This window comes from Equus przewalskii, chromosome 15, assembly GCF_037783145.1.
Source record: "Equus przewalskii isolate Varuska chromosome 15, EquPr2, whole genome shotgun sequence".
NCBI lineage: Eukaryota > Metazoa > Chordata > Mammalia > Perissodactyla > Equidae > Equus > Equus przewalskii.
Genome location: NC_091845.1, coordinates 71514498 through 71535250, shown reverse-complemented (window position 1 = coordinate 71535250; position 20753 = coordinate 71514498). Strand labels below are relative to the sequence as shown.

Here is a 20753-nt window from a genome sequence, read left to right as displayed (position 1 = left end):
AAGGTCGCCGCTGGCGGTGAAAGCAGTGGGGGTGAGGGAAGAGGCTCCGCGCTGGAAGCCGAATCACCTCTTCGCCGGGGCACGGTCCAAGCTGGGCAGATTCGGACATCTTTGCAGACCTCCCACCCTTTGTACATACACACGCACACGCACACACACACAGCCCCCCAACCCCAAACCCCTCCCTCTGCAACACCCAGAGTCCCGCAGAGACACGCAGTGCACATCCCGCGCTGTCGTCCCGCCGATAGGGAAGAAGGGATGAGAGGGAGGCAGGGGCCGGGTTGGGGGCGGTGATGGGCCGAGTTGGATTAATTCGTCCCCAGCAGCTCCAAAGGCAAGCGTGGGGCGGGGTGGGGGTGGGGTGCCGAGGAGGGGCTCATGGCGTCCTGGAGGGCCCGGGACGGCCGGGGAACCAAGCTCGGGGGCCGGCCGGGCACCCGGCCCGCAGCACCGCCTTCCCGGAGGAAGGCGGGGGCCGGGAGGAGGGAGCGGGAGGAGGCGGAGGGCAGAGAAGGGCGGCGCGCTGAGAGGTTATTTGTGGTTCGCTTTGATCCCGAGGGGGAACCTGAAACTCTCACATTCCTGGCATAGCAGCCGCCTCCGGCGCGGGCCGATCCTGGGGCTGCGCGCTGGGGCCCGGGCGACCAGAGCGTCGGCGCCACCGCCGGGTGCACACCTCCGCCGCCCAGCAGAGCCGAGCCGAGCCGAGCCGGGCCGGGTCGTCGGGTCCGACTGCGCCGAGCCCCCGCGGGCCGCAGCGGTAAGGAAGGCCGCTCGGCGCTTGGGGAGCGCGCGGGGCGGGCAGAGGCGCGCCCCAGCCGGAGCCCGAGCCCCGGCGCGCCCGGCCTTTTCCGGGAGCGGGAGCCCAGCGGACCGAGCGTCCTCAGGGCGCAGGGCGCCCTTTCCAGGCAGCGCAAAGCCAGGCAAGGGGCACTCTGCCTGGGGACGCCGCGCCGTGCGCCTGGGGGGCTCTCTCGGAGGCGCGCGGGTCCCCTGGGGCTGGCGGAGGGGGCAGCCTCTGGGGAGAGCAGGGTTGCGTTTTAGGTCGCCAGTCCGGGAGAGGGGCGCGGAACTGGGCGGGAGCCGCTGCTTCGAGTTCATGTTGCAGGGTTCTGGGGGCTGATTTGGCTAGGTGGGTGTTACAGGTGTCTCTGCTCCCGACTAGCCCAAGAATTCCTCTTTGTCTTCCTTGGAAAATCCTCTCTGGAGCCACGAACTGGCTCTCACTTAGAAAGAATGCAGCCTGCCGTCCAGCCCGGTGACGTCAGCGCTGGAGCATTTGGAAAACAAAGAGGGCTCGGGTGGGAGGGAGGGAGGCGGACCCACGACGCTTACAGACCTCTCTGGGCCACGGGCCCCCCTCGCCCGCTCGGTCCAGGCTTATCGGCGGCCACCGGGTGCTCGTGGACGGGCGAGAGTCCTGGTGGCGGGATCCCTGGCTGGGGCGCGATCTGGCTTCGAAACCTCGCTTTGCAACTCGCGTTCCTTGGGAGAGTGTGAGCCCAGGCAAAAGCTGGAGATGCGTGCTTTCTTCCAACCGGGTTTCAGAAAGCAGGGCGCGCCAGCACAGTAGACGTGCACGGCCCCGGTTGCAGATTTTAGTAGTAGCTCAGCTGAAAGGATGTGCATCTGAGGGGCTTGACGGGCACAACCTCGGGAAGAGAGGCCCGAGGGGTGTTCCCTGCTCCCAGGCACACTGATGGGGAGAGGGGGCCTGGAATCTGCCCCGAAAGCCTTGCATTCTCCGTCCTCCTCAGCGGGTGTCAACCCAGACCGTGATTAATTTAGGAAATGCCCCGCAGAGGAAACTCTAGGGCGAATTTATTCCTGTTTTGCCCCTGGAAACTCTAGAGTCTTGCATCTGCATATCTCCATTCCTTGAGTGTGTGTGTTGCGGGGGTGGGGGGGGGGTGATATGACTGGGTGCCAGGAAGGATGGATACAGAGATGCCCTCCAGACTGTCTCCCTCTCCCCAGTTCTTGGCAGCTAGGAGGAGGAGTGGATTGGGAATGGGGGCTCTGACAACCTGCCAAGCCTTAACTGGTCCAGGGCACTGGGGCTAGTTTTGTGCCAGAGGAGGGGCACATTTCTCCCGCTCCTCCTCCCATACACACAAGACCTGTGGCAGTGTGAGTTTTGTTTGATTTTTCCCTGAATCCCAGTTTGGAGGTTTGTGTTGGAGGAGGCTGTGGAAAGGAAGCTGGGTGAGGCAGGCAGCCTTCCTGGCCGTGAGCCATGGGAGCCCAAGCTCAGAAGGGGACACCTTCCTCAGGAGGTATTATCTTCCTGCACTTTAGGCTCAGCTTGCAGCCGCAGCTCCAGGTCCCTGCATCCCAGAGCCTCCCCTCCCTCCTTCCCTCACTCTTCCAGCCGGTTCAAGTGGGTGTTACTGATGTCACAATGCTGAGTCCCCTGTGTGCCTGGAGGACCATCAAGGGCTTTTCCACGCAGCAAGTGTGTGTGTGTGGTTGGGGATGGTAATCATAAAATCAAAGACATTGTGCCATCCTTTCTGTTTCCTGGAGCACCCATGTGGTTACTGTCAGTGCACAGACTATGTGACTGACCCACAAACTTTGATGGGTGGCACCTTTTTGCCTTATCTCCCAAGACCATTGTCCTATTGCAGCCTCTCTTCTTTCATCCGTTTTTCACCAGTCCACATGCATTTTCTCCTTCTTCCTGTTCACTTTGCAGAGTGACCGCCAAGGTTGTCCTATGGCAGGGAGGGCTCAGCGGCGTAATGGGTGGTGAGTTAGCTACGCCAAGGCTGGGGCTCAGGCACGCTTCCTCCTAGAGGGCCCCTGGGGGCTGTTTGCCTAGGATTTCTACTGGGCTGGACTCATTCTTTATCACCTGCCAATAAACGGGGGCCCTGTCCACCCCTGGACTGGACAGCTCCATGGTTAAATCTGAACTAGGCTCTCTGACGGGGAAGCTGACTGCAGGAGGCTGTGGCTCCTGGTTGATGACCTTCTAGGTTGCTGGTGTCTTTGTCTAGCATAGTAAGTCTCCATCTGTGTGATTATAACGGCAGGTAGATTTATAGTGCACCGGGAGATCAACAGCATTGCCTCTTTTAATTCTCAACTCCACGAGGCAGGCATTATTCTTTCCATTTTTCTGATGGAGAAACTGAGGCTCAGAGGTTAGGTGACTTGCCTTATCAGTAGGTGACAGCATTGGCAGTTGAACCTGGTCCTGTGTGACCCTCCGTAGCCTTGCTCTTTATCATTATGCTCAGGACAGGACTGTCATGGAAAGGCCCCCCTTTGGCCCCTTCCCACGTGCTGCCACTGATTGCTCTTCTTTCTCTCCTCCCAGGTGCCGCTGGCCTCTGTCCAGGTGGGTGTGTGCAAGCCAAGGAAGCATGAGGACACTGGAAGACTCCTCGGGGACAGTCCTGCACCGCCTTATCCAGGAGCAGCTGCGCTATGGCAACCTGACTGAGACACGCACGCTGCTGGCCATCCAGCAGCAGGCCCTGCGGGGTGGGGCCGGGGCTGGGGGCACAGGGAGCCCCCAGGCCTCCCTGGAGATCTCGGTACCCGAGGACAGTCAGGTGCTGCAGCAGGCCACCAGGCAGGAGCCCCAGGGCCAGGAGCACCAGGGCGGTGAGGCCCACCTGGCAGAGAACACCCTCTACCGGCTGTGCCCACAGCCCAGCAAGGGCGAGGAGCTGCCCACCTATGAGGAGGCCAAGGCCCACTCACAGTACTATGCGGCCCAGCAGGCGGGGCCCCGGCCACATGTTGGGGACCGGGATCCCCGAGGGGCCCCGGGAGGCAATCGGAGGCAGGATGAGGCCCTGCGGGAGCTGAGGCATGGGCATGTGCGCTCCCTGAGTGAACGGCTCCTGCAGCTGTCCCTGGAGAGGAACGGTGCCCGGGCCCCCAGCCACATGAGCTCCTCCCACAGCTTCCCGCAGCTGGCCCGCAACCAGCAGGGCCCCCCGCCCAGGGGCACCACTGCCGAGGGCCCAGAGACCCGTGGACCTCCACCTCAGTACCCACACGTTGTGCTAGCTCATGAGACCACCACCGCTGTCACCGACCCGCGGTACCGCCCCCGCGGCAGCCCGCACTTCCAGCATGCTGAAGTCAGGTACCTGCCCATCTTGGTCTTTCATGTTCTTGACTTTCTTCCAGTGCAATTCTCCCAGGGTGGAGAGCCGCCAAGACGGCACCTTGTGTCAGGGCTGGCAAGATCCCCACCTCACCCCTATCAGCCCAGAGGAGGGCTTCCCCGAAAGGGGGTGGCTAATGCCTGGAGGAGAGAGGGACTTAGCCAAGGTCACCTGAGAACTTAGTGGCATCCCTTGCTTTAAATCAGAGATGGACACCACTGTCTGATTAGCTGTAGCAGTCAAGTAACTAGGATTCTCAGAGGGTGTGAATTACAGCAGGGAGCTAAAGGTTAGATTTCAGAAAGAACTTCCTAGAGACAAGGGTTGGGAATCATTGCCAAGCTGTTTGCAAGTTAAGTGGGAACAAGGTGGGGCCTCCTTTTCTGGAGACTTTTAGGCACAAGTGGACAGTTTGCTTTCTGTGATTCTTGGGAGCCATTCCTAACTGGAGGTGGGGAGGGCCACATGGCCTCCTTGGAGACCTCTCCCCATCCTACATCAGGGCAGGAGCTATCCTGTCTCTGCTGTTCACTTCCTTTCATGTTTTTCCATGTGCTCCGTGTGGCTGACGTGTAGTGGGAGAGGATTCTGGCAAGCCCCTTTCTGTGGAGGCTCAGCAGAGGCTGCGGGGGGACCGAGTCTGACTCTGAGTATGAAGGGAGCCATTAGAGGATGCCTGGCTTACCTTTTTAAAAATGTCCCTCTGGCTGCACGTAGACGATGGATTCAGAGGGGCCAGAGTGGAAGCAGAGACACCAGGGCGAGGCAGGAAGCCCATGTAGTTTGCAGAAATACGGATTCTTAGAAATGAGGCTCTCACTTGGTCCAGCACCTTTTCCTGAGAAGCCGACACACCGATCATTTCACATACCCTGCATCACCCTCCATGGGGGGGTCCGGGAAACCTCGCCAGAGGGCCCTGAGATTTTGCAGACTCCTTTCCTCTGGTCGCTCAAGGTCAGAGTCTGGTTCTGTTCATGCCTGCTGAGTCTCCATGTAGTCACCCACTTTCCCACCATTTGGCCTTTCCTGGGAAAGATGCCTTTCCTCACTCTCGAGACACGAGTGACGCGACGGCGTTGGTATGGAGGAGCGGGAGCCTTGTGGGCTTTCTCCAGCCTCCACCTCCCAGGCCCCCACCTTATCTCCCTTCCCAGGGCTCAGTCGGGAGGGCTTCGGAAGCTGAGTCGTGGTTTCTTCTTTTGGACCACCCTTATTGAACCCGGTCAGGAAAAGATAATATCTCGGAAAGGAAGTAGACTGATGGCAGGAGAACAAAAAAGAGTGGGGAGGGGAGGACAAGGGGAAGAGAGAACAAGTGTGAAGGGAAAGGAGACTATTCTTTCTCGGAGCTAAGTCATCCCCAAAGAATGCCAGTTGTGTCGGCCTGGCCCAGGGCAGGGGAGCAAGTTCATGGAGCAAGCCCCAGAATGCCACAGTTAGCAGTGCAGGGAGTTGGGCCATTCCAGTGGGACCCTCACTGGACGCTCCACCTGAGGCAGTAAGAGAAATCCATCTGCAGGATTGTTTGCTGGAACTGGGGGCAGAGACTTTTCTTTTAGCCTAAGGTCCTAAGAAGAGCAGGGGAGAGAGCCTGGGCCGGAGGGGGAGGGGAGGCGTGAGTGCTTCGCTGATGGACCCAAAAGTGGAATTAAATTTTTGTGGGGCTTCTGGGACGTGGACATTTCCCGGTGAAACTGAGGCAGCCTTTTCTTTGACATTTGGAGTCACAAGGCCCCAGAAAGGCTCTGTGACCCCCACCCTCACCCCATGCCTCTTACGCTTTGCCCTCTCCCTTGATGCGGGGCCCTGAGAGTGACGTCATACCAGTGCTAGAGGCCAGTAGAACATTGTCCCTAAGCTCAGGCTATTCAGTAGTCCAGACGTGGCCCCTACATCACAGAAAATCCAGTCTTTGGGTCACATTTCCTCTTTAAACAGAGTAAACTGCGGTTCCTAGTAGGAGAGGTGGAGGGTGGGCTGCCATTATGGGGGCGCCTGCTGTAGGCCCAGCACTCTGCCAGGCCTTGTGCAGCCCTGGAGCCCCTAGAGGCTGGAGACGCTGACCCTCGGGATTTAGCAGAGACATGCCGGCACCCTGGGGATTTGAAGGCCTCTTGTCAGACTCCAGAGCTCAGACTCTTACCCTGACATCTGTCTCGCCAGTCTAACCTTAGCCACAGTCTTCTGAAAATGTTTCTGCAAGGGGTGACAGGACCCAAAATAGGAGGGAGAAAATGTGAGGGTGCCACATGGGCAGGTGCTAGTGTAAGGCCTGAAACTGGCGGCTTAGAACAGATGTGGGGGTAGCTGCTGGGGCCCAGCCACCAAGTGGCCCAGGGGCCTGGAAGGCTCTGTGCTCAGTCATGATTGACATGACCTCCAGACCCAAAAAGAACCTTCTGTTGATTAGAAGGGTCAAGTGCACATTTTTTTAAATGCCTTATTTAAGCACTGGTTGCTTAAGGTCCAGGTCTGCTCAGGCTGATCCTCAAGGCCTTGACCACAACAAGGCTGGGCATGAAACAAGCGTCCTGCCGTTAATCCCCTCCAGGCCAGCCTCCCTAGCTCTTGAGGGTCTTGGGTGGACACCACGTGGAAAAGGCCTTCCCCACTAGTTGCTGCCTGATGCTGTGGGGAGGCTGAGTTGACTTGTCTCCCCGGGGCTGCTCTGAGCCCAGGAGGGTTTGTGCGGTCTCTGAGCACCATCTCTTATGTCCCCAGGATTTTGCAGGCCCAGGTGCCTCCCGTGTTCCTCCAGCAGCAGCAGCAGTACCAGTACCTGCAGCAGTCCCAGGAGCACCCCCCGGCCCCACACCCAGCTGCTCTTGGCCACGGGCCCCTAGCCTCCCTCGGTCCACCTGGAGTGGAGGGGCCAGCAAGCACCCAGGCCTCCTCGGCCAGTGCCCACCTGGCGCAGATGGAGACTGTGCTGAGGGAGAATGCCAGGCTGCAGAGGGACAATGAGAGGCTGCAGAGGGAGCTGGAGAGCTTGACGGAGAAGGCTGGTCGCATCGAGAAGGTAGGCCCTGCTGGGCCTCAGAGGGAGAGGGGGAGGAAGGGACCCTGAGGGGCTAACTAGGGAGTGGGCAGTTGAGGGAGAGGCAGAGGAGTCTGAGAGCTTGTCTGGCTGGGCTTCTCAGCCATCCCTCTGACCCCCACCCCCTCATCCCTCATGCACCCTCCCTCACTGACTCCAGACAGCTGGGGAGCAGCCGTGAGGCCAGCAGAGCAGGTCTGGAGCGTGAGCAGTTGCTGGCCGGTGGTGATTAGAAAGAGCCCATTCACCAGCTCCCTGCACGCTCGCACCCTGCCCCTGCACACACCCCCTCCCGCAGACACCTCCCACAGAGAACCCTTTGTGTCCCCCACACAACAGCAAGTCTGTTCTAGGCCAGCCCTGGCCAAAGAGAAAGCCCCTCCTCTTGGAAAAAACGAGTGACTTATTGGAATCACGGGCCAGCTAGGAGCACGTGTGGAACCTGCCAGCAGCCAAGTGGGAGGGGCGGTGGGGCCAGGCTGGCCCTCTGCGGTGGATGGCTAGGCCGCGGGGAGCAGATACTCTGGGCAGAGGCAGCTGAGGCTGGGGTCCGGTGCCCCACTCTTTGGTGTAGGTTTACCAGCTATATGTTCAGCTTTAGAAGGTGGCCTCAGGTCTCCTGTGGCTGTCCTGTGGTGTCCGAGATAGTTCAAATCCCCGGAACATGGCTGAGGTCCTTTGGTGCCCACTCCCGGCCCACCATGCTCAGATTTCGCAGCAGAAGCCAGGCAAAAGTAAAATGCTTCTTTCTGAATGTTGGGCACAGGAAAGCTGTGCTTGGTCACCCTGGACACAGGTGTTTCCTGCGCCCCTGACCCTGGGCTCACTCAGCATCTGGACTTCGGGACAGCTGACAGGAACCTTACTGGCTGGTTCCAGCAGTCTGGTCCACTTCCGGAGGCTGCAAGCCTCTGACCCTCCCCTGGAGTCACCTGGGTCTTTTGCTTTCACTTTTTATCCTCTCCTCTCTCACCTTTTCCGATGGGGAGGAGCAGATCGGCCTGGGCCCGTGGAGTGGGCTATGATGCCACATGCTCCCTGGGAGCTCTCCCCCTCCTTCAGCTCTGCTGTCTGCTTCTTGCAGCTGGAAAGTGAAATCCAGCGGCTCTCTGAGGCCCACGAGAGCCTGACGAGAGCCTCTTCCAAGCGGGAGGCCCTGGAGAAGACCATGCGGAACAAGATGGACAGTGAAATGAGGAGGCTGCAGGACTTCAACCGGGATCTCAGAGGTGGGAGCAGCTCAGCCAGGTGGAGGGATGGGCGGCGTCTGCAGAGTGTGTCTCTGGAGCACTTGCTCCCTCTGGTCTAGGGACAAATTTGGAATCTCTGTCCTCTGCAAAACTAAGTGTAAATTGACTCAAAGGGGCCCAGGCTGAGACTCCCTGGGGACCACCCTGATAGAGAGATGCTTGTCTCTGTGTTCTTAACCTTGGAGCCCCCATGGAGCTCTCACCTAACCTACGTGGCCCTGGATGCTTCCTCCTCCTTAGGCCCTGAACTGACCGGGGCAGGGGGCTTCCTTGTGAGCTCGTCCCGTGTGGAGGATGCAGCCCCTCAGATAGGACCCCAGGGGACACCTGAGCAGGCAGCTTTACCTGGTACTCAAACATCTTTCCTTAAAACATCTTTCCTTCTTTTGAAACAGAGAGATTGGAATCTGCAAACCGCCGCCTGGTGAGCAAGACGCAGGAGGCCCAGGCAGGCAGTCAGGACATGGTGGCCAAGCTGCTTGCTCAGAGTAAGTTGGGGTCCCACTCAGAAGCCTGGCCAGATCTGCGGTGGTGGGACCATGGCAGCCTTCTGGACGGGGAGGATTGGCCCTCCCCCTCGTTAAAGCAGTGCTTGGAGCCCAGGTTTACTGATTGCCTGCTCTGCGCCCAGCACTGTACTGGACTCAGGAGGAGGGTGGCTTCCGAAGAAGAGGAAGATCTGGTTCTGTATTTATTGGAGAGCTCGGTGGGGGTAGGAGGGACAGCTGGGGAGCAGGGATTTGCTGGGCTGTGGTGCTGCCATCAGGGCAGTGTCCTTTGGAAGCAGAGGTGCAGTGGAGGAGGCAGGATAGCCCTGGAGGCAGTGGGATGAAAGAGAAGGAAGAACTTGAGTTTCCCAGGTGTCCCAGGCAACAGAAAGGTTGGGGTGCCCAACGGGCATGTGAGAAGCTGGGGAGCATGGCAGAGCTGAGCCATAGCAAGGCGGCTGGGTGGGCACCTGCAGACAGCCAGAAGTGGGTTCCTGGCGCTGAGCCGGCAGGTACAGTCTGAAGAAGTGTTTGGGCAGGTGGGGGTGGGGCGATTGGGAGAGAGGGGCGAGCTTGAGGAAGGAGTGGGGTCTTCTAACCACAGATTCAAGGGAACAAGGGTGCCCTGGCACTGGAGACTGGTCACTGGGAGGTCCCCAGAGAGAGAGGCTCTGTGGGGGTGGCAGGGGTGGAGAGCGGGCCACAGGTGAAGAAGCAGCTGGATGGCTCAAGTGGAGGTACATGGGCGTGTGTGGGGTGGGGACAAAGGAAGCCCCGAGCTCAGCAGCAGGGAAAAGCTGTAGCAATCAGACAGAGAGGCGGTTATTTACTGAGCTCCTACTGTATGCTCCTACCGTGTGCTGTATGTTCCTACCATGTGCTGTATGCGAGCTTATTTAGGGTGTTCGCAGAGAAGTGGAATGGGGGTGGCTGGTGTCTGGGTGAGGGTGGCCTTGAGAAAGGAGGAGTCAAGGGACCCATCAGGAAACCTACTGTAGGTGGCACAGATGGGAGGGGGTGTCCAGAAGTGGAGGAGCAGCTTGAGGACTGAGCTCCGGCTGGCAGCACCTCATTCCTCAAGGAGGGCTCAGAGCCCTCGACAGGGCCGCCCAGGGCAGGGAAGGGAAGAACACAGCACTGAAGGAGGGCGGTAGGCAGGAGGTAGGCTAGTCTGTACTGGCTGGGTGGGGCGAGGTGGCAAAAACTTAGGGTCTCTGGGAGAGATGTGAATGTGGTGAGGAAGAAAGGGGAGAGGGCAGCCCTTGGGAGTCTGGAGAGGGATGGGTTGCTGGCAGGAGGCAGGACAGGGGTGTCCTGTAGGAAAGGGGCAATTTCTGGGGCCTGGTTCTGCTAAAGAAAGGAAGTCACTGGGAGGGTTTCTGGGAGCAGGCAGAGGAGGGGCCATGGGGGAGGCCGGCCTGGAGGCGTTTCCGCTCCCCGGGGAGCGAGCGCCAGGCTGTTCTTGGCTCCTCGCTGGAGCCATTAATCTCACAGCCGCGGGTGACCTGGATGCCTGGCATTCCAGAGGCTCCAGGCTGTTCCGCTCCCGGCCCGCCCCCCGCCGCTCCCTGCGTGCTGAGCCCTGGCCGCCACTTTGGGAGGAGAGAGTGAGCACAAAGGGACGTGCCTGTGGGGGGCCTGGCTTTCTCAAGGCGAGGGGCGCATCCTCTTGCTCCCTCTGCAGCTCTGCACCCTGCCTTCTAGCCATCCTCGGCCCCCTCCCCTGTCTCCCAGCTTCTCTCCCACCCCACCCGCCCAGGAGCTCCCCTCCCCAGCAGGCCCGGGTTTTATCCTGGTGGCCTGGGATGGCCAAGGCCTGAGGTGTCCCAGCCCCCGCCAGGGCCTTACAGGTTGTGCAAGGCTGCAGGAAGCTGCTGGAAGAGGAAGGCTGGGTCCCCCGGGCCCCTCCCCAAGGGCTGAGGAAACCCAAGCAGTAATTCCTTGCTCCTTAACGGCCTGGGGAAAACAGAATTCTCAGGGATGCCGGTTCCCTCACGTCTTCCGGGGTCAGTCAGCACTTGCAGGAACGGGCTCATTACTCCCAGAGCCTCTACTTTTCCTAGTAGGCAGGCCATGTGGACCAGCTCTGGCTGCCCTCCCTGGGGATCTGGGCTTGAGTCCTGTCACCGGCTTCTGCCAGCTCTATCCTCCTTGGGCAGTTTCTTCTCACCTGAGCCTCAGGTTTCTAGGGCTGTAAGATGGGACAGTCAGAATAGGCTGGGATGAGACGCAGGCCTCTGCAAACGGTAAGCTGAAGGGCTCTGTGAACCCACACAGGACGGGTCATTGTCTCTAGGTACAAACTCCCAGTGTGTCTTCCCTGCCTGCCCACTCCTCCCCACTCCCTGGATGTTAAGCTGGTGCGGGATGAACAGCTTAATTTTGATATTGTTGAGCTTCCCCTTCTTTTCTCTCCACACCAAAGAATGAGGCCAGCCTGGGCCCAGCCTTCAAAACTCCAGAGTGAGCCAGAGCTGACCTGAGCCACCTGTGTCCTCCCTCTCCTGCCCCAGGGCCCTGAGTCAGTAAATCCTCCCTTCTGCCTGCTGGGTCCCAAGCCTTCACTCTTCTCTTCTGGAACTTGCACTGTCCTATATGATAGGTACTTAGGCGCACATGGCCCAAAGATTAAAATTAAATAAAATGAAAACTTCGGTCCCTCCCTTGCACTAGCCACATTTCAAGTGCTCCATAGCCTCGCGTGCTTCAATAGGTTGGCAGAGTAGAGAACAATTCCATTACAGCAGAAGATTCCGCGGGGCTCTGCTAGTGCTGTTCCAGGGACGTGCCTTTGAGTTCATCAGGCAGGCCCCACAGCCCAGTCCCCCTCCGCCCTCCAGCAAGGCAGGCAGCCAATGCACTCCTGGGGACCAGCCCGGGACTCCCAAGAGGAGGTGGATTTAAGCCTAGAGCATCAACTGGTGGACTCAGTGCTTTGGCTCGGGCCTCTCCTGGCCTGGCTCTATGGAGAGGGTCTCTGAGCAGAGTTCTCCTGGGCAGGTAACAAGGAGCTTTAAAAGTCAGGATTGCTGGAACCTCAGGCACAAATCTTTGGGGCTTAGTCATTTTCACTGTGCTGCGAAGCTTGCATTTCTTTTTTTTAAAGATTTTATTTTATTTTTTTTTCCTTTTTCTCCCCAAAGCCCCCCAGTACATAGTTGTATATTCTTCATTGTGGGTCCTTCTAGTTGTGGTATGTGGGACGCTGCCTCAGCGTGGTTTGATAAGCAGTGCCATGTGCACACCCAGGATTCGAACCAACGAAACACTGGGCCGCCTGCAGTTTTTCGGAGCACCGAAGTTTGCATTTCTTTATGAGTCGGTTGCCCACATCACAGTGGTCTCCCCAGACCATGGAAGGAAATGTGGCACTAAATTGGGAGGTCCTGGGTCCAGAGAGTGAGCCCTGGAGACCACTTTGGGAGGCCTCTGGGTGTGAGGGCCTCACACCACAGCCAGAGGCAGCCTGGCCCTCTGGAGCCAGGCTAACTTGGGGTCCCGTCCCCGCGGCTCAGTCACCTCCTGTGTTTACTCCCCTGTCAGTTGGGAGTCACAAATCCTCCTTCAAGGGGCTGGTATGGGAGGCTTCAGTGGAATGAAATGTAAGTGCCTGGCTCGAGGTACAGCTCCCACTTGAATGATGACCATGTCATGGTCCACCTGAGCCTCCGTTCTCACATCTGTAAATGGGCATCACGGTTCCTATCTGGCCGGTCTCTAGTGTCATCACGAGGCTCAAGGGAAATCGTGAATGTGGTTTGGAAATGGTGGCACCTGGCACAAGTGGACAGCGTTTGGGGCCATCCCATGGCAGGTCCACATCCCAGCAGAGAGGCAGTGTAGCCCAGACATTACTGCAGGGACCCTGCAGTCAGGTGCTGCCATTTCCTTGTGAATTTACCTGAGCCCCAGTTTCCTGGCCTGTAGAAGGGAGTTCATAATGGTACCTGACTCGTAGGGTTGTTGAGAGGATAAGATGCAGTCGTGCTCATCCACATGGTGGGTGCTCAGTGGGGCCAGCCAGGGTGGTCCCTGTCATTGACCCAGCCTCTCTTTCTCCCTGCAGGCTACGAGCAGCAGCAGGAGCAGGAGAAGCTGGAGCGGGAGACGGCACTGCTGCGCGGCGCCATCGAGGACCAGCGGCGGCGCGCTGAGCTGCTGGAGCAGGCTCTGAGCAATGCACAGGGCCGGGCAGCGCGCGCCGAGGAGGAGCTGCGCAAGAAGCAGGCCTATGTGGAGAAGGTGGAGCGGCTGCAGCAGGCACTCGGACAGCTGCAGGCCGCGTGCGAGAAGCGTGAGCAGCTGGAGCTACGTCTGCGGACGCGCCTAGAGCAGGAACTCAAGGCCCTGCGTGCACAGCAGGTGAGCTGGGAAGACCTGTGGAGAGTGGAGGTGACAGAGCTAGGGCAGCATCTGAGGAGGCCCTGGAAAACAAGGGTGATCTCTGTTCCAGCCTTGCTGCGGGCTTTTCTCAACCAGCAGGCTTAGCAGAGGCTCTGCCATTTGGCTGTGCACCAGCCTTGGGGACTTAAGACTTGGGCTTCTGTCCTCTGCAGCAGCAGGGGTTGGTGTCCTTGGTATTTAGAGAAAGTAGGTCAGGAACCTTGAAGTAGAAGACTAGCCACCTCTTATATGTCTCCCCAAGAGGGAAGACATGGTCCCAAGATCAACAGGGAAGATGGTCATCAGGATCCTGAGTCTTTATCCTCACTTTGGACTGTGTGAATAGCTCTGGTGTTTACAAACCAGATAGACTTCTCTCTCCACCCCCAACCTTACCCTTCCCACAGACTGAGGCTGACTGTACCTCCTGGTGTACACAGTTCTGTCTCAATTTATACCGGTTGTCCCAGTGTAATTATTAAGAGCATCACTTTCCCAGTTTGGAGGGTAATTTGTATGGCCACCTGTGCAAAGGCAGACCCTCAGCCACAGGATTCAGGGCAGGGGTGTGGGGACTGTGCCACCTCCTTTGTCTCTGGGTGGAATCGGGACCAGGGGAGTGTGCTGTGAATAGTTGAACAAGCACGTGCATAAGTGAGAGGCCTTGTGTGGAGGTGAGGTGTGGCCGCCACACCCCATCCTCCACCCTTGACCACAGTGCTCCTTGCTTTGCAGAGACAGGCGGGCACCCCCAGTAGTGGCAGTGGTGGCTCCCCAGAGCTCAGCGCCCTGCGGCTGTCCGAGCAACTGCGGGAGAAGGAGGAGCAGATCCTGGCGCTGGAGGCCGACATGACCAAGTGGGAGCAGAAATATTTGGAGGAACGGGCCATGAGGCAGTTTGCCATGGATGCAGCCGCCACGGCCGCCGCCCAGCGCGACACCACTCTCATCCGACACTCCCCCCAGCCCTCACCCAGCAGCAGCTTCAACGAGGGCCTGCTCGGAGGCGGCCACAGGCATCAGGAGATGGAAAGCAGGTAGGGCATTGCAGGCCAGGCAGCTGAGGTGGGGCTGGGGGTGGCAGTGTGCAGTCCCTCCATGTCCTTAATCTCTGATAAACAGGCCCCTCTCCTCACACGGCTCAGCAATCCCTCCTGCATCTGAGCTGACCGTGTATGTTTGGCACACCAGGCATCATATGCCTATTCTTTCCCAGATGCCAACTGAGTCTTTGGTCTGCCCAGGAGACCCTGGATCTGGGGGTGCTGGATGCCATCCAAGACTCCAGGCCTCTACCTGCCCCCCTGACCCCTGTGTAAATCAGAGACCAAGACTTTCCAACTCAGTCCGCGCCACGTACCACTCCAGAAGGAATGTGGACTAGATCCTGGCTTGGGGGTGCCTAGTGTTTTCTCTCCAAAAACAATCTCAGAGGCCTCACAAGATTTCCACTTGACCTCTGTCTGACTCAAAAGCACAAACACATCCACTGAGCCCATTTGCTGGTCCGCAGCTCTGGGGTCGTGCCTTCCAGGAGGAGGGGTGTTCCATGGCTATCATCAGATGAATCCAGAACCCATCCCTTGATGACCTTCCTTTGCTGGTGTAAGAAGGGCCCAACGCCCATGCTCTGGTAGTCTTCAGAGCATCAAATGTCAGAGCTGTGATGTCATTTCTGAAGACCCCTTCCTGGCCCCTGCTACAAGGGCAAGAGGGTCCAGCCTGGTTGTAGGGTGTCTTTCCCTTCAACTTTGACAAGGTGGGAAGGGTGGAGGCTGCTGGGTTTGACGATGAGGGTGTGACCTCTCACCCTCAGGTTAAAGGTGCTTCATGCCCAGATCCTGGAGAAGGATGCGGTGATCAAGGTCCTTCAGCAGCGCTCCAGGAAAGACCCTGGCAAGGCCACCCAGGGCTCCCTGCGGTCCGCCAAGTCTGTGCCATCTCTCTTCGCGGCTGCAACGACAGGGACCCAGGGCTGGCAGGGGCTCTCCTCTAGTGAGCGCCAAGTGGATGCCCCTGCCCGGCTGGCTGCAGGTGAGAGGAGGATGGTGGGTGGCACAGGTGGAGGGCTTCGTTGCTCTCAGGCCTTTCCTCCCAGAACTGAGGCCCAGAGGAGCCAGGGCTTCCTGACCTCTTATCCAGGGAGCCAACTTCTACTCTGGCCCCAGTGGCCTGTAACCTACAGCTATCCCACTGATGTGAAGAGTGCTGTAGCCCCCCATTTCCATAAATTCCATCACCTGGCCCCAGCTGCTCTCCATCAAAGTAAAATAGAGCTTCCTGTGCAGATTGACTTTCTAGGCAAGCCCCCTCCCTCCTCCTTCTAAGCAGATGCCACAGAAATTCTAGAGTCCCTGTTGGTTTAAGATTTAACCTAAAAGGAGTCTTCTATCACTTGAAATGTTTGGAAATCAATCCAACCTGACAGTCATTCCTATTTGGAACAGGAGCATTTAGTCGTAATCGAAGTTGTTGCAAATCAAGAGCGACCTCTACCACCTTGAGCCCCCAACAGCTACAGTTAACTTGGGGTGTTCTTCATGGAGGCTGCAGCTTGTGGACGAGGCCGTAACTATCAACCCCCTGCCTTCCCAGCAGACAGAGCACCTGCGGAGGAGCCAGTGGCCGTGGCTCCCCTCCCTGCCCACGCCAAACACGGGAGCAGAGATGGGAGCACCCAGACTGACGGCTCCCCGGAGAGCGCCGCTGCCTGCCTGGGACTAGAACCTGACAGCCTCCTGGGGTGCGGCAGTGGCCAGAGGACAGCCTCGCTGGGTGAGTCCCTCCTTCCCACGGCTTCTGTGCGGGGCAGGGCTGAGGGCTTGCTGGGGTGTGAAATGGAGCACCAGACCCTTTCTTCCCAGACCCCTCCTGTTCACTGCCCCCACTCCATGGGGAGCCCTGCACAGTGGCGGGTGAGCAGGATGTGTGACCCAACGTAGTATGAGCCTGAGGGCTGGTTGGATGTATGAAAAGAGGAACTGAGAACCCTGATTACAGACAGATCCAAAGTTGAGAAAGAAAGTGACCATGTGGGCGGGACTTCGTCTCCTTTTTCCTGGTCTTCCTTACATATTTAATTGCCAACCTAAATATCTAAGATAATGATGGCCCTGTAAGATAAATATCTAAGATCCTGATGGCACTCTCGAGTTAGAAGACTTTGTTTAAAAAGAGTCCGGGAAGGAGAAATTTGAGAAGATGCCATTTAATTTGTTTGCTCCCCTTTCACATTAGCCTTCGCATATTTGCCTGTGCCTCACCATCTCAGAGAACCACAGGCATGACAAGAATGCTGCAGCCACCCCGCCTCAGGGCTCTCTACCCTCCTTCCAAGCCCTCCAGCCATTCAAAGTTATAAACAGAAGTGTCCCCACATGGGAGGTTGGTGGTTGGGTGGTGAGCTCAGAGGGAGGAGGGCATGGTGTTTGGTTGGCCAATTTATGGGAACTGGGGTACCTGGGCAGCTGAGGTAGGAAAAGTTGGTGAAGAAAGAGCCTATCTTAAAAATGTGCCAGGATTAAAAGAACATTCTGGAAACACTCCCTGGCATGTGCCTGTGTTCTTTTCTTTCTCCAGACTCTGTAGCTACATCCAGAGTCCAGGACTTGTCGGACATGGTGGAGATACTGATCTGAAGGAGCTGGTGCATTGGGAACTGGAACGATTCCCTGCTCTCGGCCATTCCAGCAGCCCCCTCCAACTGCTGCTTCCTCACTTTACCCAGTGCACGCTCATTTCTGTTGATCATCTGGTCCCAGGAGTTTAGGAAGGATGCTGCAGGGGAGAGGAGCGCTGTGAGAGCACCCGCACCTCAGAAGACCCTGCTTCTTAGCCCCACGTTCCTCCTGGGCCCATGCAGTATGAGGATTCAACCTTTACCTGCTGCTGGGGTAGCAACTGAAAGCTCAGAAGAGAGCTGAGCCCCCCTGCACCCCCAGTTGGCACTCAGGCAGGGAGGGAGGGGATATGTTTGTTTGGGGACTGATTTCCAAGAATGGCTGCCAGAGACCCCAGATAGGCTGGTTCAGGAATCAAGTCACCCATGATGTTCCCCTCTGGCTAAGTGTGGCCCCAGCCAACCTCATCTGCTCCTCAGCTCCTCACTGCCTCCTGGAGATCACTAAGACTTACATCCTTTGGGGATTGCTGAGGGTGTTAATCCCGCAGAAGCCACAGCCTCATCTCCTCACCTGGAGTGAGTAGGGGCCATTTAAGTGGACTGGAGTACGCTGTGCAGTTTGTATATATTCCCTTTCTGTGGAACAGAAGATTGAAGCATGCTGCTTCAGATTTGTCCCCTCGTTCTGTGCTCCCATCCCTGCTGTCGCACTTCCTGTAACTTCTGGCCAGCCTCCCGGTTATCTCTCCTTCTCAAGTCTGTGGATTTTGATACTGGTTGATCCCCAGGTTATTGGCTGTCTTTTCCTCCATCTTGAGCCCTGTTTTAAATGCCCAAGGGACCCCAATCACCAGCCTCTTGAAATGGCTCCACAGCTCCTGTCCCTGGGACATCCTGTCAGTTTGGTTATGAACCCTGAGCCAGATGAAATGAGCCACCACACACAGACATCTGCCATGGTGGGCTTCCCAGCCCCGATTGTCTCGAAGGAAACAGGAGGAGTTGCCTTGTTCTCATCAGAGTCTTTGTTCCCACCTGGAAGGATTGGGAGAGGGAGCTATGCTATTGAAAACTAATCAATGAGCTACAAGTTGCGACTTGAACAGTCCTCAGAAGGGAACCCCCATCACAAAATGGCGCCCGTGAGGCTGGCTCCTCAGCTCCCGGTGCCCAGCGCCCTGAAGCAGGGCCAGCATTCTGGAGTTAGAGTGAAGCATCCACATGGCAGCCTGCAGCAGCAGAGACTTTGACCTGTGGTCTTAAAGAGTCCCCCCAACTCAGCCCAGGGGCGATTGGTGGGTTTTAGCCATTTGTCTTGACTGTTTTCAGTTCTCCTTGAATCTTTGTTTTTTCTTCTACAGTTTTTAGATTCCGTATGTGTTATTTTATTCCCATGGTTCCTCAAGTTTCCTTTTTAAACATTTGCATTTGCTGGACAATTGCATATTTTTTTAAATCCCCCGTCCCTCTTTAAAGCTGAAAAATACATTTGGTTCATGTGCATTGTTTACAAAGCAACAAGAAAAAAAGAGAGAAAAAAAAGGCAAAAAAATATTGTGAAAGGAAAAAAAACAACTTAATATATTTTGGATTAATATTTGGTATTTCTTTTAAAGTATGTTTTGTGCTGTGAACATTTTCTGCCAAAGACCATGGTGTGTGTCTGAATGTTTAAGTTATCATAACTATTTAAAATGTAAACGTGGCTGTTCTGTTATGCTGCCCTGTACCAGGACTGCTGCTGCATTCCACTGGGTATAACAGTATTTTAATAAAAAAAAAAATTAAAAGTGGTGTTTTTGCACAGGTGAGAGACTGCACCGAGGGGCAAAGAGGGTGAGGATTTCGGGGGGCCACACATGTCATAGTCCCTGACCACTCTTGGCATTGAACGCTGTGGTTACTCCACAGTAGGAGTGGGTGTCCAGAGGTGGCTTTATCCGTCCCCGACTCCTATCTCCCCTCCCCCTCCCCTCCAGCCCAGCACAGGGAGTGCTTTTCTGGAACCGTCCAAGAGACTGGGCACCGCGCCTACCCTCTGCCTGGACATGGGCAGAGGGTGTTCGTGTGTGTGGCACACTCTTGGGCATGGCCTCCCTCTCTTGCTGTGGCATCAGCACTCCTGCCCCATGCCCAGGAAAGCGTATCGCTCCAACCCGTTAAAGAAAAATCATTCTCCATCTCAGGTGTTCCCCTATCAGAAACAAAGTACGTGTCTGTGCGCAGCAGGGTGGGCACACTGAGATTCCCAATCAGGATATGGGCTGGCAGTCAGAGGCTGACCATGAGGCAGAAGGCAGCTGGACATGCTGTGGCCACATGATGGGAACAGTTCCCGCCATGGCTGTGGGTGAGGTATTTTGAGGGCAGGTGTGGGGACTTAGCCATGTTCATGAGTAACCAAGCAGGATCCTAGAGAACGTGTCTTCCTGAGCCGGCCTACCTGCCTACAAGAAAATGGAACCATCTGCCTCCATCTGCCCCCAAGAAAAGCCCTGGGAGGGCAGCTCAGACCTGAGTGCAGTAAGCCCTGGCAAGAGGCCATCCCATCCCTAGCACCTGGGCCAGGAGCGCAAAGTGGCTGTGCCTTCTGCAGGAGCTGGTCTGGTGAGAGTCATTTTAATATTTTCTTGCACAGACCTGGGGGATGGAACGAAGAAAGCGATTACCGTGTGCCCAGCACATGTACATGCATGCGTATTTGTGTACGTGTCTGTGCACTCGTGTGCTTGAGCATGTGTCACAGAGAAAGATGTGAGGGACACCAGCAGTATCTTCTGACTAGTGCCCTTGGAGGGCACCTGGGTTCTCCAGCCACATGGTCACCAGTGGGCCTTCGGAGATATTTATTCTCAGAAAAGAGGTTGAGTAGGCTTCTCAGCGCACTTTGAAATTTGTCCTAACAGCTCCGGAGCTGGTGGGGCTGCAGGCGCGGTGGGGTAGGGCAGGCCCTGGGGAAGGAATGTTTGCCCATGTGCCTGCGCACCTGTGACAACGGGGCCGGGGCTGTGAGGGGGCTCATCCCTGGGTCTCACAGCCGACTCTGCTGAGTCCTTTGGGGGCCAAGTTCCTCTGCGAGGGATAGCCCTGCCCTGCCTCCATTCAGTGCCTCCACTCAGCAGGCTAGGGGTGCAGCTCAGAATGGGCCTCCACCGTGCCAGAGGGCGGGAAGGCAACCTGTGAGCACAGTCCCAGCCCTCTCTTCTCTAACCTCCGGGTTAATCGTTAACTCTTCCTCTGGCCCGAGCATGTGTGAGGCTCAGAGGGCTGGACGAAATGTGCCCAGATAGGGGCAGCAAATCGGGGCCCAGGAAGGCCTGAAGCTGCTCCACTGCCCCCAGGGACCCCAGCTGGACAGGAAACTTGTTTGTAGTGCCACTGTCTTGTCTCCTAGCTCAGTGAGGACCCGGCCGGGATGCAGTGGTCCCTGAACAGCTCTTGCCATGTGTGACTGATGCCCAGAAACTCTGGCACCTAGCAATGCCTTCATGGACCCCCAGTACTGGACCCAACACACAAGAAAAGCACCACAGCAACCAAGTCTCAGTACCTTTTTTTTATTGAGATATAATTCACACACCATAAAATCCACCCTTTTAAAGTATACAATTCAATGGTATTTTACATCCATTTTAAGCCAGTGGTCAACCATGGGTCATCACCAAATGCCCCACCAGTGGGCTATATGGACACAATTAGAAGTGCTGTTTGATCTGGTGCATCCACTCTTGCTGGCTCCTGCTTCTCAAGTTGACGCTGACTCTTCTATAGCTGACGGTCTCCTTCCATCCAGCCTGGCTGGCCATTGGCTCAGGTACACTTCCGCTGGCTGCAGGGGGG

The 20753-nt window shown here is 57.0% G+C and overlaps 1 protein-coding gene across 9 annotated transcripts; it reads left to right on the top strand.

Annotated features, from left to right (window-relative positions):
• The first annotated feature begins 470 nt into the window (after window positions 1–470).
• Window positions 471–18707, top strand: AMOTL2 (angiomotin like 2). Of its 9 annotated transcripts, none has more exons than XM_070577540.1 (10): window positions 471–763; window positions 3329–4108; window positions 6855–7152; window positions 8255–8399; window positions 8816–8908; window positions 12975–13270; window positions 14027–14328; window positions 15108–15325; window positions 15887–16066; window positions 16871–18707. In XM_070577540.1, the coding sequence occupies exons 2-10, from the start codon at window positions 3375–3377 to the stop codon at window positions 16927–16929; spliced, it is 2325 nt and encodes a 774-aa protein (XP_070433641.1). In that variant the 5' UTR covers window positions 471–763; window positions 3329–3374; the 3' UTR covers window positions 16930–18707. The 9 variants fall into 9 exon arrangements, 8 of the variants coding, with proteins under 8 accessions (XP_070433641.1, XP_070433644.1, XP_070433639.1 ...); XM_070577543.1 differs by having other exon boundaries at window positions 494–763; window positions 15890–16066; XR_011527577.1 differs by having other exon boundaries at window positions 511–763; window positions 15739–16066.
• The last annotated feature ends 2046 nt before the right edge of the window (window positions 18708–20753 follow it).

Bases quoted from the DNA above. Each gene is read 5' to 3' on its own strand.
- AMOTL2 (XM_070577538.1), top strand. From the start codon at position 2,723: ATGGCAGGGAGGGCTCAGCGGCGTAATGGGTG. The intron at 2,755-3,328 runs GTGAGTTAGCTA...CTCTCCTCCCAG, and splicing joins GCTCAGCGGCGTAATGGGTG to GTGCCGCTGGCCTCTGTCCA. The intron at 13,271-14,026 runs GTGAGCTGGGAA...CTTGCTTTGCAG, and splicing joins AGGCCCTGCGTGCACAGCAG to AGACAGGCGGGCACCCCCAG.